General features: G+C 40.0%; 1 protein-coding gene across 1 annotated transcript; it reads right to left on the bottom strand.

The window, feature by feature from the left end:
* Positions 1 to 13,252, bottom strand: LOC126810095 (chitotriosidase-1). Its single transcript, XM_056098419.1, has 8 exons — positions 13,196 to 13,252; positions 12,310 to 12,373; positions 6,622 to 6,813; positions 5,512 to 5,768; positions 4,621 to 4,745; positions 3,220 to 3,343; positions 663 to 848; positions 1 to 36 (listed from the first exon to the last, which is right to left on the bottom strand). Exons 2-8 carry the CDS (start codon positions 12,371 to 12,373, stop codon positions 1 to 3), a joined length of 984 nt encoding a protein of 327 aa, XP_055954394.1. The 5' UTR covers positions 13,196 to 13,252.
* Between the last annotated feature and the right edge of the window lie 5,004 nt (positions 13,253 to 18,256).

Genomic DNA, 18,256 nt, shown 5'->3' with positions numbered 1-18,256 from the left:
TTAATATGTGACACATCTGTTTAATACTTGACACAACTATAATAATAACAAATACTTTACACAACTGTAATAATAACAAAAACTGTTTAATACTTGACATAACTGTAATTATAACAAACCGGTATTTAATACTAGACATAACTGTAACAATAACAAACAATACATGGTACATGTCCGTCTTCATTAGCCCAGTCGGTGCAGAACAGTAGGACGTTAAAGTCCAGAACAGTAGGACGTTAAAGTCCAGAACAGTAGGACGTTAAAGTCCAGAACAGAACAGTAGGACGTTAAAGTCCAGAACAGTAGGACGTTAAAGTCCAGAACAGTAGGACGTTAAAGTCCAGAAATAGGAAGTATATTCAGCGGGAGATGCTAATTGTAGGCCGGTTGGGGAGGTTCGGGTATTTCGGGTAAGAGTCCAAAATGGCCGCTTTATATAAATGAGTATTTTGGGGAATACTAACCCTAACCCTAACCATTTGAACAGGTGTAAAGGGTAAATTGGATCCAAGTTCAGTCTTCTAAATGGGTTAGGGTTAGGCCTAATATTCCCTCCAAAATACTCATTTATACAAAGCGGCCATTTTGGACTCCGGAAATACCCAAACCCAGTATTATGGTGTACGAAACACGGCTGAAGAAATAATCTACACATAACATACCTCAAAAGCACCGATTAGTCCATTGCTTCCGGTATAAGGTCCACCAATACCGACAGACTTGAACGATACCCCAGGCTCATGAGTCGTCTGGTTAATCGTAGCAAATGTTCTTCCATAAAATGGAACGCCCATAACTATTTTATCATACGGCATACCCTTGTTTATCCAGTAATTTACAACCCAGTTCTGAAATAATGAATCACAATGCGTCTGTTTATTAGATGATGTTGTCCCATGCAGTTTTTAGGATAGAAATCCGTATTCCCGTCTTCACCAGTCACTTTGGTGCAGAAAAGTAGGACGTTAAACCCCTGTTCAATTCATTTCCTTACAGTGGGATCCCGTTTAGTTTCGAGTCTACGACCCAGACAGAAAGAGAGGGTAACGTCCATTCGACACAACCTCAACCTATGATTCAATTGTATTTCAATAATTCGCTTGTGTGTAGGTGCCTTTAAATGCGGAAGGAAACCGGAGGACCCGGTAAAAAAATACACACGAGATTGGACAGGCGACCCTACTCCTTGTCACATACACACGGGGCACAGGCACTTGAAGGGATTAAAATAAAACTTTTTACTACTCTTTGACTATAGGCTATATTAGAAGGTGTATCAGCTGACATTTTGTTTTGACTTGTTGACGACATTTCGTCTGCTATCATCTCACAATGCTCACTAGTTCGAACACTTCCCGTCGTTTTTATTGCCAACGAAACTTTATTTGATCATTATACACCTTCCAATGTAATTAAATTTGTCATTTTACAGCGTTATTAATTACAAATCCAAGAGCAGTAAGAAGTTTTATTTTAAAGTTGCAATTGCAAATTTTCAAGTTATATTTTTAAAATGTATTAAGATAAAGCCTTAAAATAGATGTTATCCATAAACAGTCCTACCTTGTTAAAGAATAATCTTATTAATCCTATAATTCACTATTGCCAGCTGAGAAATTGGCAAAAATATCATTTTTAACTTCAAATTCCAACGTTGGAAAATGGCTGCCCCATGTTGTCAATAGCAAAACAGGGGAGGTAATTGTGTTGTTATTTCCTGTGTCATGGATTTTTAAGGGTGGGAAATAATGCCCATTATCGTATAATAGTGATTTGATAACCTATTGAGCAAAAGACATAGAAATAATTATGTTTTGACTTTCTTAGAAAATTTGAAATTCTCGCTTTAATCCCTTCAAGTGCCTGTGACACGGGGAATCGAAACCACGCCACTTGACTCAATAACAAGAGTTAACCCATTCATCCACCCAATCTCCCAGTATCTTTTGGTTAGACGTCATAATCAGTACCGTCTTCATTAGCCCTGTCGGGCCAGGTCAGTAGGACGTTAAACCCCATTTCATTTCAATTCATTTCATAAACCATAATATTATGAAATGAAATGGGGTTTAACGTCCTACTGTTCTACTCCGACTGGACTAATGAAGACGGGCATACGCCATACAGTATGCTATGAAGAAAATTTTGCCCGGACAACGGCGCTACGACCTACTCTTATATCGAATTCTAACTGTCAAGGGATCTTTTTACGTACACACCAATGTGTACACGGGACCTCGGTTTTTCGTCCCATCCGAACGACTAGATAGCTGCCCTTGTCAGGAACTCCGTCCTGCATCACTGACAAGGGGGAACCACACCGAAAAATCGCGATGAACTTTCTCGGCCAACACTGGGACGGTAATAGTATAGGATATAACTGTACCCATCCTCGGTTACCCAGTGTACTCATTCCGTTCTACTCCACTATACCCTGGGTTAATCCACAGGGCTTCCACGATTTCAAATTATCTGCCCTGGCCTAGAATGTAGCTACAATCTACGAACCAATCAGAAAATAGTTTACAAACCAATCGTTTCGCCTTCGCCTTCGTTTCGCCTTCGTTTTTATAAGGGTAGATAACCATATTTATGTCTATTTACTGAATGATTTATGTAAATAATGTATATATTTATAATTTATTTATATTTAATTGTATTATCAAAATCTGAAGTATGTGTTGTTGATTTCAAATATGTATAACATCTATATGTTTGACTTTTGTTATTATTATTACTATTCTTTCTTTGTCTGAAATATGTCATTCTGTTATGTTTATTATTATTGAATTTATACTTGGCAATTTGATTCACAATAACTTGTCTACGATATCACGTGGACATAAAATTCCGGGAACGAATGAACGATTCTAAATAAAACTAATGGCCTACATTATTATATGAAAGTCTAGTCTACATTAACATAATATATAATCAGTTGTTAATAATTACGCATTTAGAATAGGCCAACTCCTAACATTGTCCGATGAGAGTTACTTCCCTTTGCCAACTTCCTTTTCAAATAACAATTTATGGGATTGGTCGATAAAAATAGCACAATCACCAAGTGCGGATAACTTGAAAACGTCCCCGCCCCCCCTTAGATTAACCCAGGGTATAGTGGAGCAGAACGGAATGAGTACACTGGGTAACCGATGATGAACTGTACCCTGTTTATATATACGATTGATCAACAACATTATTAAACTCAATACTTACAACATTCCGGGGAGCCATATATGGTGTGTCTCCTGGCTTACCATATAAAGCCGAATGATGACCTATGACCTCTCCCCATGGACCATACATATCATACGTCATTAAATTAATAAAATCAACATGTCTAAAAATAGAAATCCACAACTATTTAAAATTCACTTTGTAGACTTACAAATAAAATAAACATTAACAGTTGGAATACAATGAAAATCGACATTTCCTTTACTGCATGCCTGTCTTCAATAGCCGAGTTCACCAGGGGTCTCCATGATGATCTATGTCACACTGATCCGCAGTGAATATTCGCTAGGCCGCGACAATCACTGATAAGGGTGACATCGATGCGGCTTAATGAGCCACAAATATTAACTTTTTTCCTCCGACAAATTAAATTCTAAAACATTTCCTTTTATGTATTAGAAAAATAAATAAAGACGTTTGAAGTATTTGTAGGTAAAAATTATTTCCTGTTTTAGTGTAAATGGGTATTAAAATGAGTAAAAGGCGCCATTCTGCTCGAATCAGTAACGTCTTATATAAACAATGCACGCGCCATTGAACCAATGATTGACGCGGCTGGATATGATGCCATGTGTTGAACACAGTCATCTTTTACAGAGATATTAGAAGATTTTTGAATACTCTGTGAAACAGATTGGATCTATGTATGCTGTAACTTGCTGTCAATAAATAAATCCTAGACTAAACTATTAAAATGTATTGTTGTGTTACAGGTGGTCATTGGCATTCACCTGAGATTGATCACAGTCACCTCTGCGACTTCACGTGTAGGTAGGGGGGTCTATCATGCTGATCGCCAAGGTATATTTGAATCCATGGGGATACTCGATTGAACGTTCCGGAATGAAATTCTCTCAATTCCGAAAATAGTGTCAGAGTACAACGCATGTGTCGACTGCATAAAACAATATCTCAACCAATCATGACAGCTGTAACATATTTCTGAATTAAAATACGTCACGATTCTACGCACCCCATCTCAGTTGTTGGGACTGGCAGAACTGTGACAGGACTGAATTCCGTATTACTTGATTGTGATTCTGTCAATTCGGAACGTTCTGGACTGACAATCGAGCAACCCCCATTATATTTAAGGATACACCGAGTGGTGAGGTTGCAATGAAATGAAACGGGGTTTAAAGTCCTATCTTTCCGTACAAACCGGGCTATGCATGCAGTGTGCTATGAGAAGAAATTTGCCCGGGCAGTGATTTTTCTGCCTATTCTTCATCGAACGACTGTCAAACCGCTCACATATCCCGAGGAACTTTCTCGCCCAAAATAAGGATCGAACCAGGGACCGTCTGGTTAGTTAGCTAGTGCCTTACTACTCACTGAACCACCATGGCTCCCTATTATACATTAAAATCGCAAACAAACCTGGATATTTTTTGTACTTCGAATCCCTGATCGACGAATTCTTTTTCTACTGGTACCGCCACAGTTAACAGTAACCTTGGTAACCCTCTATCTACAGATTCTTGTTTAAAACGTTGACTTAGAACCTGAACACACAAAAAAAAAAATAAACCCATTTTAAACCAAACTATCCATTGCTATGTCCATACACAAGTCTTTGATTTATTCAGGGAGTCCTAAGTGATTAGTGAGCTAAGTGGTGTTGCTCGGGATTTTTCAGTGTGATATCCCCTTTTCAGTGCTGCAGGGTTGACAGAATGTGTCTAGTCGTTCGAATGGGACGAAAGGCCGATATCCCATGTACACGTTTGCGTTAACGTAAAAGAACCCTTGACGTAGGTGTCTGAATTGTTTTCGCGCGCTCCATTCCATTATATTACCATTCTTCCACCCCACCCACCCCCCACCCGTCCAGGTTACTCGGTGTTATATAGTCACTTTTCTAAGGTTGACAAAAATTAATAACAATCATAATATCACATGAACTTTATGTTAACTTGAATAAAACTGCTTTTCGGCGAGATGACAACTATAGGCAATACGATCTATGTTCTACTGGGGCGCTCAGGCAGTGTTTGGCCCTATATATAGCCAGTTGTTTGTTGACATTCATTGTGGGGTGGGATTGTCGATGGCGCCTTAGATCCCCCCCCCCTCCTCATTCACAGCATGATTGTCTGTTGCATGATTGTTCAACTGATTGCAGGCGGTTGATATGTTATTTGTGGTGAATATTTTTGTAATATCCGATTTTAGAGTATAACAATAAAGATAAAATTAGAGACACGTACGTACTTTTAGTAATATGGTATGAAAGATACTTTAGTAATAAGGTATGAAAGATATACGTACCTTTAGTAATAAGGTAAATCTATATTTATCACCAGCCGGACTACCAAACTGTCCAGGATATTCCCAATCAATGTCCAGTCCATCAAAGTTTCTATCTCGCAGAAAGTTAGCAGCATTTATAGCAAAGATATCTATTCCGTCATCAGTTTCTACCAGTTTAGAGAAAGGCAGAACTCCAAATTCCCAACCTCCAACAGCTAGTAAGATTTTGGTGAAAGGAAATCGTAATTTGATGTTGGTCATGTTCCTCCATAAACCTATAGAATCATCAATTAATATCATTTTAATGATCATGTGACCTCTGATGGACAGGGTCGGCCGTGTCAGCTTTGGAACCCAGTAGGGGAAATCTTTGCATCCAGTTCAAGGTCAAGGCCTGTTTGAATTACAAATGACCAGAAATTGCCAATTAAATATTTTGGGGAGAAGATCGGGTCGGTTAGAGAGAAGACCGGGTCGAGTATGGAGGGGATCATGCCTAAGAGGGATGACAGAGGGAGGGGGTAACGTCCTCTCGACACAAACTATGTCATCTCGGTACCGACATATGATTGTGCGTAGGGATCTTTAGCTACGGATGAAAATGGAAGACCGGGAGAAAACCACTGAGGCTCGGTGCAGGCTACCCTTCTCCTTTTCTCACGTACAAGTTTGAGACCGAAACCACGTGACTTGACTCAATGACAAGACCTTTTGATCTAAAGCGCACCACCCTGTTATAGTTTAATGTTCCTACACCTCGTCACGTACAAGCTAGGAATCGACATCACGCCACTTGACTCAATGCCAGACCTTATGTTCTAAAGCCAGGGTGAAATGAAATGGGGATTAACGTCCTACTTTTCTGCTCCGACTGGGCTAATGAAGACGGGCATACGCCATACAGTGTGTTATATGGGAAATTTTGCCCGGGCAGTGGCACTCTGGCCTATTTTTATATCGAATTTCAACTACCAAGAGATTTTTTACGTGCACCTCGGTTTTTCGTCTCATCCCTACGTCTAGACAGCTGTCCTCGTCAGGCCCTCTGCCCTACACCACAGACAAGGGGAAACCATGCAGGACTACAGCCAGGGTACCACCCAACCCCTCGTTAGCATCAATATTTACCTGTGGCACCATCGTCATCATATTGTAAAGGTTTAATATTGTACGTCTGTGGATCAACACCAGCGAATGCTATAACAATATGTGTACATAGAGTTGGGTCTGTTATATTATCAGGTGAAAACTGAGACGGACCGAGACGAGCATACTTCCAACTAGGAAAATAACAAACACGTCGATATAAATCTAACTGGCCTGTAAAAAACAATATCAATAGTTATAGTTATAAACAAAAATAAATCTGTTTAAAACACAGATCCTATTTCGTTTCGTTTTTTATAGTTCAAAATTTCGTTTTACTTGTCTTTACTACACTAGGAGTTGTTATATTACCCACGTTCTGGATGATGGGAGGGATTTTGGCTTGAGGTGCACGGAACTGTGGGTAACCCATTAGAAACATCAACGCTGATTGGTAAATAAAAAGTCTGACGTCATAGGGTCAAAAGCCGCTCGTCTGACGTCTGACGCAACGTATAAAAAACCGAAACGAAATATAGATCTGTATTTTAATCAGATTGAAACAAAAATGTTATTTAGTACACTTTAGTAAAATTTGAATATTTAGAAATGGAAAAAGTCTTCCTTTAATTCTGTTCAAGTTGTTTATATCGGACGTAGTAATACAACCTGATCCGGGCAAAATTGACGCCTTTTAATCATTTTACGGTACCGCGTACTATTTCATATACCCATTTACACTAAATAGGAAATATTTCTTTTATCCTGATATTTAAATACCTAACTTATTTTTGTAATAATTTAAAAATTTAGTTTGCCAAAGAAGAACCCCCCACCCCCACCCCTGAAGTCATCCCTCTCAGTGACCAAGCAAATAGTTATTACTTATGAGTTTGTATTGGTGGCGTATACTTGTCAAATATAGTTCCGCACAGGGAAACTGGTCTCTTACGCTGACCATGGGAATCCCGAGGAACTTTCTCGTCTAACACCGGGAACGAACCTTTTTAGCAAGCCGGCGTCTTGCTCACTGAGTCACCAAGACTCCCTATCAAAAAAAGGGGTACCGTATACATATTGGTGAGAGAGAAATGGGGTTTAAGGTCCACTCGACACAAACTAGGTCATTTCGGGACTAACACATGGTTCAATTTCATTTCAATAATTCGCTTGCTGGTAGGAGTCTTTAGCATTGGGAGGAAACAGGAGGACCCGGGGAAAACCAACGAGGTTGGACAGGCGACCCTACTCCTTGTCACGTACAACCAGGGAATTGAAACCACGCCAGTTGACTCAATGACAGACTTTATGATACAACGCAGAAATGAAAGACTTTAAACGAAATTTCATTCGGGTTTCAAAGCTTTTCGGCTATTTCCGTCCGGTTCGAAATAACGTTGTCTCCGGTATGTTCTTTGATGTTGCGTTGAGACGACGGTTCAGTGAGTTATTGACGCCTGGTCAAAGTTTATATGACTGGTACACACACCTATGTTTTGACTACGTACGTGTTTACAACATGGACGCTGTCCTTGGTTTTTTGTTTTTATTGCGACGTAGTTAGTTTTGTTATCTGTGAAATCTAACTTATTTTGATGATGGCCATTTTGAAAATACAACTGTACTTGTTAACACCAAGTATGTAAATCCTTTCCGCATTTTTCGCCTCTTTCTCTTAATCTCCCTAATTATATCCCGATACGTGAAATGTCAAATTCCTTAAAACGGTTTACACGGAATAAGACTACATCCATCGTAATCGGGGTTTATATCGGAGACTTTTTGAATATTGGACAAATGCCCGTCTAATGACAAAACTTTCTTCGGTGCTTTGTAACAAAAAGAAATGAAATGGGGTTGAACGTCCAACTGTTCTGCTTCGGCTGAGCTAATGAAGACGGGCAGTGAGGGGAAATTTTCCTGGACAGCGGCGCTATGGCGTACTCTCATATCGAATTCCAACAGAGTAGGGATCTCTTACGTGCACGGGACCTCGTTTTTTGCCCCATCCGAACCACTAGACAGCTGTCCCTGTCGGGTCCTCCGTCCTGCACCACTGACATTTCAAATGTAAATACTGAACGGATCGGGGCCATTTTGAACTGATATTCCCGTTCGAGACTCAATTTTAACAACATATATAGTGTACAAGGGGCATGGAATGCCTCCAAAAGGACACAAAAGACTTTATTTAAGACTTCCAGTCCCCCCTCGTTGCTCTGAGGTAATTACGGCCCTGCCCTGTCCAACACTCTACAGGTCACAATTCTTATCAGATTTTGATGATACATGAAATATAGGTTTATCTCCAACAGATCTTGGTTCCTTTCGAAATTGGCATGTATCGGATTATGGCCCCTGATTGTACGAAAATCACGTTGTTAGCTTGTCGACACTCTAGAAGTTTTTATCTGATTTAGATGAAACTTGAAATATATGTTTGTAACCCACAGATCTCGGTTCCTTGCGATATTGGCGTATATCAAACCGCGACTTCTTGTTTGTACGAAAAATCGCTTTTTAGCTTGTAGTCCCTCTAGAGGTCACAAATTTTATCCGATTTACAACACCGTTCAAATAAACCACCGTTACACCATAATGATGATTGAGTTTGAATTTCGTGAAAATCGGACTGAAACTGCTGGACAAATTGGCCGCTCTATGTACGCAAATGTTGTTAAAGTATGTAATAATCAAGGTTGTGGGCCCTCTAGAGGTCCCACAGATCTCGATTTCTTGCGATATTCGCGCATATCGGAAATGAAATGAAATGAAATGGGGGTTTAACGTCCTACTGTTCTGCTCCGAACTGGGCTAATGAAGACGGGCATACGCCATACAGTGTGCTATGAGGGAACTTTTGCCCGGACAGCGGCACTCCGGCCTACTTTTATATCGAATTCCAACTGTCAAGGGATCTTTTTACGTGCACGCCAATGTGTACACGGGACCTCGGGTTTTCGTCCCATCCAAACGACTAGACAGCTGTCCTTGTCAGGCCCTCCGTCCTGCATCACTGACAAGGGGGAACCACGCCGGAAAATGCACATATCGGACCGTAGGTTCCTGGATTACGGGTCCTGATTGTACGAAAATATCGCGATTTTAGCTTGTCGACCCAATTTTTATTCAATTTTAAAAATTGTTTAAATATATCACCGTTGTACCCTAATGATGATTGAGTTTGGATTTTGTAAAAATCGGACCGAAAATGCCCGAGAACATGACCACTCCTTGAACGCAACGCAAATGGTGTAAAAGTATGTAATACCAAGTTTGTGGGCCCTCTAGAGGTCAGAATTGTTATCTGATTTTGAGGAAACTTAAAGTTTATGTATATATTCCAGAGATTTCGATTCCTTTTCATATTCGCGCATATCGGACCATAACTTCCTGGATGATGTCCCCTGATTGTACAAAAAAATCATGATTTTTTTTCGCTTGTTTCTGCCCATCTCTTGCAAAATGTGGGCTTATCTTGCATGCCAACCGCTTGTTTTATTACAGAAAACTTTTAAATAAAGTCAACAGCAAGGTGGGTGTTTGTTTAGACAGGAATTTAAAATATCTGCTTACGGTTTCATTTTTATCTTCTCAAAAACTGTTACAAAAAAACGTTATTGTTTATTCTTAATTTGCTGTGTTGCAACTTTGAAAACATTTTTTAGGGTTGTTATTTGTTTTTGTGTGTATGCCTCACTTATGGGAAAAGGTTGGGACACGGAGAAGGTTGGGGCCTAGTTACGACATGAGTGTGTAAATAGGTTTAATTCCTGTGAAGTTAGTTACCTTCTAAATCTTTTGTTTTCTAAACGATGTTTAAAGTGGCTGAAACATCTAGTTTTACAAGTGTTTGAAACGTCTATGTTCATGGGTATACGAAACGTCTATTTTCACGAGGGTATGAATTTATGAAACATCTAATTTACGTGTGTATGAAACATCTATTTTCACGCGCGTATGAAACATCCATTTTCACGACTTTGTGAAACATCTATTTTCACGAGTGTATGAAACATCTATTTTCACGAGTGCATGAAACATCTATTTTCACGGGTTTATGAAACATCTATTTTCACGAGTGTATGAAACATCTATTTTCACGGGTTTATGAAACATCTATTTTCGTGTGTGTATGAAACATCTATTTTCACGAGTTTATGAAACATCTATTTTCGTGTGTTTACGCAACATCTATTTTCATGGGTGTATGAGACATCTTTTTTCACGAGTGTATGAAACATCTATTTTAACGAGCGTATGAAACATCCATTTTCACAAGCGTGTGAAACATCCATTTTCACGAGTTTATGAACATCTATTTTCACGAGCGTATGAAACATCCATTTTCTCGAGTTTATGAAACGTCTATTTTCACGATTGCATGAAACATCTGTTGAAAACTGACAAACGCCATGTAGTGTGCTATGAGGGAACTTGCACCCGGGTCGAACTCAACTGTTCGCCGAACTCAACTGCAAATTGTTCTTTTACGCGCATGGCAATGTTTTCATGCAACCTCGGTTTTTCGTCCCATCCGAACAACTAGACAATGTCCCTTGCCAGCCCCCCCCCCCCGTCATACATCACCGACGAACTGAGATCACTTTGAAAAATCCGGAGGAACACCAGGGTCGAACCCGATACCTCCACGTTAGTGATCCAGTTACTTACTCACTGGATCAGATTGACGAGGAAATACGTCTTTAAGTGCACATTCCATATTATAAAAACGACAATATTGTTGAATCGCTGTATGTGGTATTTTAACTTGAAATATTTCCCAACCTCCTGCTGTGAGAAGAGTTACCACCCCGATCTTACACCAGAAAAATCCCTTTCTTGACATTTCACAATAATTTAAATAGTTTTAAACATGTGAAAGACGCTGGGCTTAATCATACCATAACTTGGCGCCATGTTGTACTATATTGTACATTGTAGGTGTAGTAGGTCATGTGAAATTGATTTAGTCCAGTGTAGTCCAGTCCCGTCGTCCAGTCCGGAACAGGGTTGGGAAAACGGAGAGGGGGAAAGGGAGGAGGGGTCGGAGGGGGGGGGGGGGTCCTGGGACCTAAGATTTAACATGTAGACAAATATCCGCAACTGTCTTACTTAAAGGCACTGTAGTCTGAAACATCCGACATTATACACGGCTTTGCTCAATTGTGGTTAAACAGACTCTCGTCTTCCTGAAGCCGCGCGTGGGTGAGGGGACTAGGCGGGGCCTTATAAGTGAAATAGCCCCTCTTCATCTAAATCCAATATAAATGGAATAGCCGTGGGAAGATAGTCTCTTCATCTAAATCCGACGACACTGTTTATATGGATTAATAATAATATTGCATGTTTAAGGGCAAAATTATGCAAGAGCTAAATCTGCCTACTGCAGGTCTTTCTTTGGAATTTAAATGTTATATAAACTATTAATTAGACATGTAATAAGAGCTAAATCTGCCTTTTACAGGTCTTTGGAACTTAAATGTTATCTAAATTATTAATTAGACATGTAATAACTTGACAAGACCATCGGCTCCCAAAGCCATCGGATGCTCTAGATTTTCAACGGATTTAAACACGATTGAGGGTTCATGATTTAATTAAAAAATGAATTAACAAGAATTTTCAAGAAATTCACACCTTGTTATCTAGATTTTAACTATTATAGCGAGAACTGTCGGTTCTTTATCTAAACCTTACATAATGTATGTATAAATAAATTAAACTTACCATATGTTAGAGTGACCAAAGTATATCCAATGAGGAGAATGCTAAAAATGTTGATATTCGCCATCTGAAAAACACAATTTTATAAACTTATTATATTCAATTAAGAGTTTAACGTCCACTCGACACGAGCTAGGTCATTTCGGAACTAACATATGGTTCAATTTTATTTTAAAAATTCACTTGTGCGTAGGAGTCTTTAGCAGTGGGAGGAAACCGGAAGACCCGGAGAAAACCCAAGAAGTTGGACAAGCAACCCTACTCCTTGTCGTGTACAACCGGGAAATCGAAACCACGCTAGTTTACTGAATGGCAGACCTTATGATACAACGCGCACGCGCTAACCATTTGTCCATACAATCACGCCCCCAGTGAGAGTGAGAGAGTAGTGGAAGGACCCGGAGAAAACTCACGACGTTGGACAAAATGAAAAGAAATGGGGTCCTGCTTATCTGCACCTACCGGGGTATAAATTGCCAGGACAGCGGTGTTTCCCTCTACTATTCATCAAGGGATCTTTAACGTGCATGCCAAGGTGTACGCGGGACCTCGGTTTTCCGTTCCATCCAAGTGACTTGACGCAGTTCCTTGCTAGGCCCTTCGTCCTTATACAATAAGGGGGGATCCAGGTTGGAAAATATCGAGGTCCTTTATAGGCAAACATCCAGATCGAACCTATGGCCTCCGATTTAACGAACAAGCGCCTTTATCACTGGGCCACAGTGGTTCCCACGCAATTACAACAAAACTTTTAAATTTGTATCCAAGGTCCGCTCTGTTGTGAAAATAGATCCCAAACCAACCTTACGTTATACAAAATACAACTCTGCTGTGAAAATAGATAGAACATAATGTCTAAAAGTGCCTAAAACAAAATCAAAATATTTACCCGTAATAATTTCCCAAAGTCTATTAATTCATAAAACCATCAATACGCAAACAATCCAATGTAAATGTATAAATATTTTCATGAATTAACATTTATAATTAGGAAATTAAAAAACCGCCAAGGTGAGAAGGCTTTAATTTCGCAGATTAACTTCATTAATTATCGTAAAGAGATAAAAACGGCGGGAGATTTGATGATACTTTATGGCGGACTTATCAGAAAAGAAGATTTTAAAGTTATAAAATGAGCCTGCTGTGTTGCGCACGCGCTATGTATTATCTGTTGTGGTTTAATACCGACATGTTGAGTTTATTTTATAGTAAAATTCTTGGCGGGGAGACCAACATTGGTGACCTTCATTATTACAGATTTTACAAAATTACGTGGTTGGGTGTTTCATTTGTGAGTGTGAACACGTGTTTTTATTTGTGCTTCTTTTATTTGTTTGGGTTTTTTTTGGTGGGTGTTTTTTTTATGTGTTTCTTTTCTCTTTACCCGAACTCATGTGATCGATATTTATGTAAGCTATAATCGGAGGGCCTGACAAGCACAGCTGTCTAGTTGTTCGGATGGACGAAAAACCGAGGTCCCGTATATACTTGCCGTGCACGTAAAAAATCCCTTGACAGTTGGAAGTCGATATAAGAGTAGGCCGTAGTGCCGTTGTCCGGGCAAAATTCCCCTGATAGCACTCTGTATGGCGTATGCCCGTCTTCATTAGCCCAGTTTGGAGCAGAACAGTATAGGACGTTAAACCCCATTTCATTTCATTTCATTTCATTTCATTTCGTAAGCCATAATTTGCCGCGGGTCTGGTTGTCTGATTTGGTTGATTTCCAGCGTGCCAACACCAGTTTTCCGCGTTTGAAGCTCGAAACGTTGTATGAAATGAAATGGAGTTTAATGCCCTATTTTTCTTCACCCACAAGGCTACTGTCGAACCCCCACCCCAACACCTCGAAAGGGTATTAAATGAAATGAAATGGGGTTTAGCGTCCTATTGTTCTGCTCCGAACTGGGCTACTGAAGACGGACAAACGCCATATTGTGTGCTATAAGGAAAGTTTTACCTGGACGCGGGAACTACGGCCTACTCTTATATCGAATTCCAACTGTCGGGTGTTATTTATTTACGTGCTCAGGTTTTCCTCTCATCTGAACGACTAGACACTATTCCTTGGCACACCCTCCGTCCTGTACCCCCTAGCAACATTCTTAGCCAATACCGGAAGCGAACCCGAGAGATCCTGGTTAGCGAGCCAGTGTCTTACTCACGGAGCCACCACCGCTCCCGAGACGTGGAATGAAACCCCGGGGAACATTTTCCCAGTAATATATAGGGTCAATTAAAAATCATTCACAAATCACCCGTGTGTGTAAGGCTTAAAGGAGCTAAATCGCTAATATATGGGACCTAGAAATAACACTGAAACGCATTATGGTACACGATTCGTGTACCAATGGTAAAATGTTTATTTTGTCTTGAATATTGGATATTAGAAGCCCATCTTTTCCCTTTAAGATCACAACACCAATGTTGATTTGAATTGACAAATAATTCGAAGATTTTTGACGACACTGAGTTAGAGACTTGGCTACTTTAAGGTTATAAAAGTCTAACGTAATCCACTCAAATATTTTATAAAACTGTAAAATAATTATTATATTACCTCCAAATGTTACGTTATAGATGATATAATTTGATATAAGTATAGACCACGTTTACAGTAAATTACACAAGTTTATACAAGGAAATAAGTAAACTTGTTAAAAACTCTACAATTTAACCACAATAACATCAATGACAATTAAATAAATTGGGATAACAGATTCCTAACTTTGTACTTTAGTTCATTGAAAATACACAAACAAAAATTAAGAATGGACACACTAATGACAATATTTTACAAAGAGTGGGGTAACAGTTTTCTAACTTTGTACTTCAGTTCCTGATTGAAAATACAAAAAAAAGAAAAAAAAGGAATTAGCACAACGTCAGGGACAATAATACTTATACCTTTGTTCAATGAAATACACAAACAAATCTTGGAATGGAGACACTATTGATGCACTACGGGTTATATATATTGTTGATGTCACCAAGGTCAACTGGTATGACCTTTGACCTTTACCGAGGGTTTGAACTTTTTTCTTATTTCTACATCGCCTTTGACGAGTTTTAGTGCATTTTGAGGTGAATGGTTTCACAGCTCAGCTAATGTTTTGGGGAGCACGGTGAGGACGTCCCGTCTCCGTAAATTGGATTCCGTAGGATGACCTTGACCGCACACACTTAATCAATGGCGGATGCCGGATATTGGGTTAGGGGGCGTGGAGCGAGGGTACTTCTCCGAGAAAACTCGTGATTTGTGGGGCCTATCTGGACACTCAAGCAAAAAAAAAAAAAAAAAAAAAGCTCAAGTTTCACAGAAACAGAATGATATGAGAATTATATCCCTATTTATTGGGGGAAGAGATTGGGAGCACTTGGATGTAGGCCCCGTGTTCAATCCCTGCGTTGGCCGAGAAAGGTCTTCGGGATTTTCCGGCGTGGTTCCCCTTGTCAGTGGTGTAGGACGTAGGGCCTGGCAAGGGACAGCGTATAGTCGTTCGGATGGCCCGAAAAACCAAGGTCCCGTGTTCACATTGGCGTACAGGTAAAAAAAGAAAACCTTGGAATTTGAATAAGAGTAGGTCGTAGCGCCACTGTCCGGACAAAATTTACTTTATTGCACACTGTATGTGGCATATCCCTCTTCATTTATAGCCCAGTTGGAGCAGAAAAATTAGACGTTAAACCCCATTTTATTTCGCCAAATAAAATAGGGCTCATTATCATTGCATGTTTTGTGGCGTTGATTGAATTATATCCTAAACGGGGTTTATAGGGATCAGCAGGGGTAACGTCTACACGAGGGGTTTCCTCAATGTCGGATTAACTAATTAATCAAATAAGGCACGTGCTTTAGGGGCAGTCAGAAATCCAGGCTACAAAAAAAAAATTAAATAAATAAATTTTCTGTTGATAATCTCATCCACCAGGTGTGTAACAGTCTAACATTTCTCATGCGATGTACAGATAGTCGTTTGGTAATGAAATGAAATGAAATGGGGTTTAACGTCCTACTGTTCTGCTCCTAACCTGGGCTAATGAAGACGGGCATACGCCATACAGTGTGCTATGAGGGAAATTTTGCCCGGGCAGCGGCACTATCGCCTACTCTTATATCGAATTCCAACTGCCAAGGGATCTTTTACGTGCATTCCAATGTAAACACGGGACCTAGTCGTTTGGTGCCGAAAGGATTCACCATTCCCACCCCTTTGATGGTTTCCAAATGATTATTTCTGATTGTATATTAATGTTTGCCTTTGTTCTATATGTTGTATATGTATCTTCATTGCACCATGGTTGCCATTCTTTGTTTGATAAAGACGGGAGTATCCTCGTCTAAACGTCGCTGAAATAAACTCTTCAAGTAACTTGTATTCCATATAATCGCGTCATGTGTTAAATATCACTTTCTTTCTTTTTATCGATCTGTATTTTCAGACCACCTATCAAAATGTGCCTTAGAACCACCATGAGTTTCCTCCCATCCGAATCACCACGTCACTATCCCTGGATAATAATGGCATGCAATGCCTGGATAATCTAGTCCAGTAGTCAGTTTAATGCCGTTTCCAGTAATTCCTGTGTTAATGTATGACAGCATTACCAAGCTGTAGAATAATAACTGTTGCATGGTGTACACACAGTAATGCGGACCTGACAAGGGGCAACGTATCGTTTGGATGGGACAAAAAACCGCCACCCCGTTTACACATTGGCGTGCACGTAAAAGAACCCTTGACAGTTCGAATTCGATATAAGAGTAGGCCATAGTGCCGCTGTCTGGGCAACATTTCCCGCATAGCACACTGTATGGAGTATGCCCGTCTTCTTTAGCCCGGTTGGCCGTTAAACCCCCATTTAAATTTCATTTCAAATGTTAAAAATGAGCTTACCTTTACGTGTTATTTTAAAATAACGATGTTAAAAATTTGAAACTGTATGTTGTTGTGTAGTTGTGTATAGATATTTGTTGTTAAATCCCCGCTTCATACAAGAGAAAATGTTTTAAGCTTCCCTCGCCATGTGTAAATCTTCGCTAATCTCTTAGTCGACTTTATAAACATGTAAATATCACACACAAAAAATCGCGGCTACAGAAATACCCGAATAATCCAGTCTACTATTGTTGTGTAACGTTTGTTTACTTGGGGTCTTGGTAGTCATGTGTTTTCGGTAATGGGGTGTCACGGGTTCGAATCCGGATGTGGGCCCATTCCCGGTACTTATTAAAATACATATAACAGTGGCGATATCAGATGGGGACTGGCGCCGTCCCAATCCAACGGACTAAAGAATTTCAAAACGACAACCCACAAAATCGGGCTGTTTTTTTAATTATTTTCGTTGATTTTGTTCCTTGCTTAGGACATTCTCCAGATCGTGTCCGCCCTCCTTGAAAATCATTGTTTCACAGCTGACTGTCCCCGGTCCCGTACGAAACTATCTATTTTCCGACGTGGTTCCCCCTTGTTAGTGGTGCAGGACGGAGGGGCTGACAAGGACAGTTGTCTAGTTGTTCGGATAGGACGAAAAACCGAGGTCCCGTGTATACATTGGCGTGCACGTTAAAGATCCCTTGGCAGTTGGATTTCGACATAAGAGTAAGCATAGTGTCGCTGCCGGGGCTTAATTTCCCTTATAGCATACTATAAGGCGTATGCCTGTCTTCATTAGCCCAGTCGGAGTAGAACAGTAGGACGTTAAATCCCATTTCATTTTTATTTCGAAACTATCTAAATGTATGTGGCTCAGTGTGTTAGACTTTGGCTCGCTAACCTGGAGGTCGCGTGTTCGATCCCTGTATTGACCGCGAAAGTTCATCTGGATTTTCTGGCGTGGTTTGCCCCTTGTCAACAGTGCAGAATGGAGGGGTTGGTTTCGATTCCCTGCTTTAACGTGACAATGAGTAGGATCATCTGTCCAACCATGTGGGTTTTCGCCGGGTC

Source organism: Patella vulgata, chromosome 2, assembly GCF_932274485.2.
Source record: "Patella vulgata chromosome 2, xgPatVulg1.2, whole genome shotgun sequence".
Lineage (NCBI taxonomy): Eukaryota > Metazoa > Mollusca > Gastropoda > Patellidae > Patella > Patella vulgata.
The sequence above is the reverse complement of the archived record's forward strand: the minus strand, read 5'-3'. Positions and strand labels throughout refer to the sequence as shown.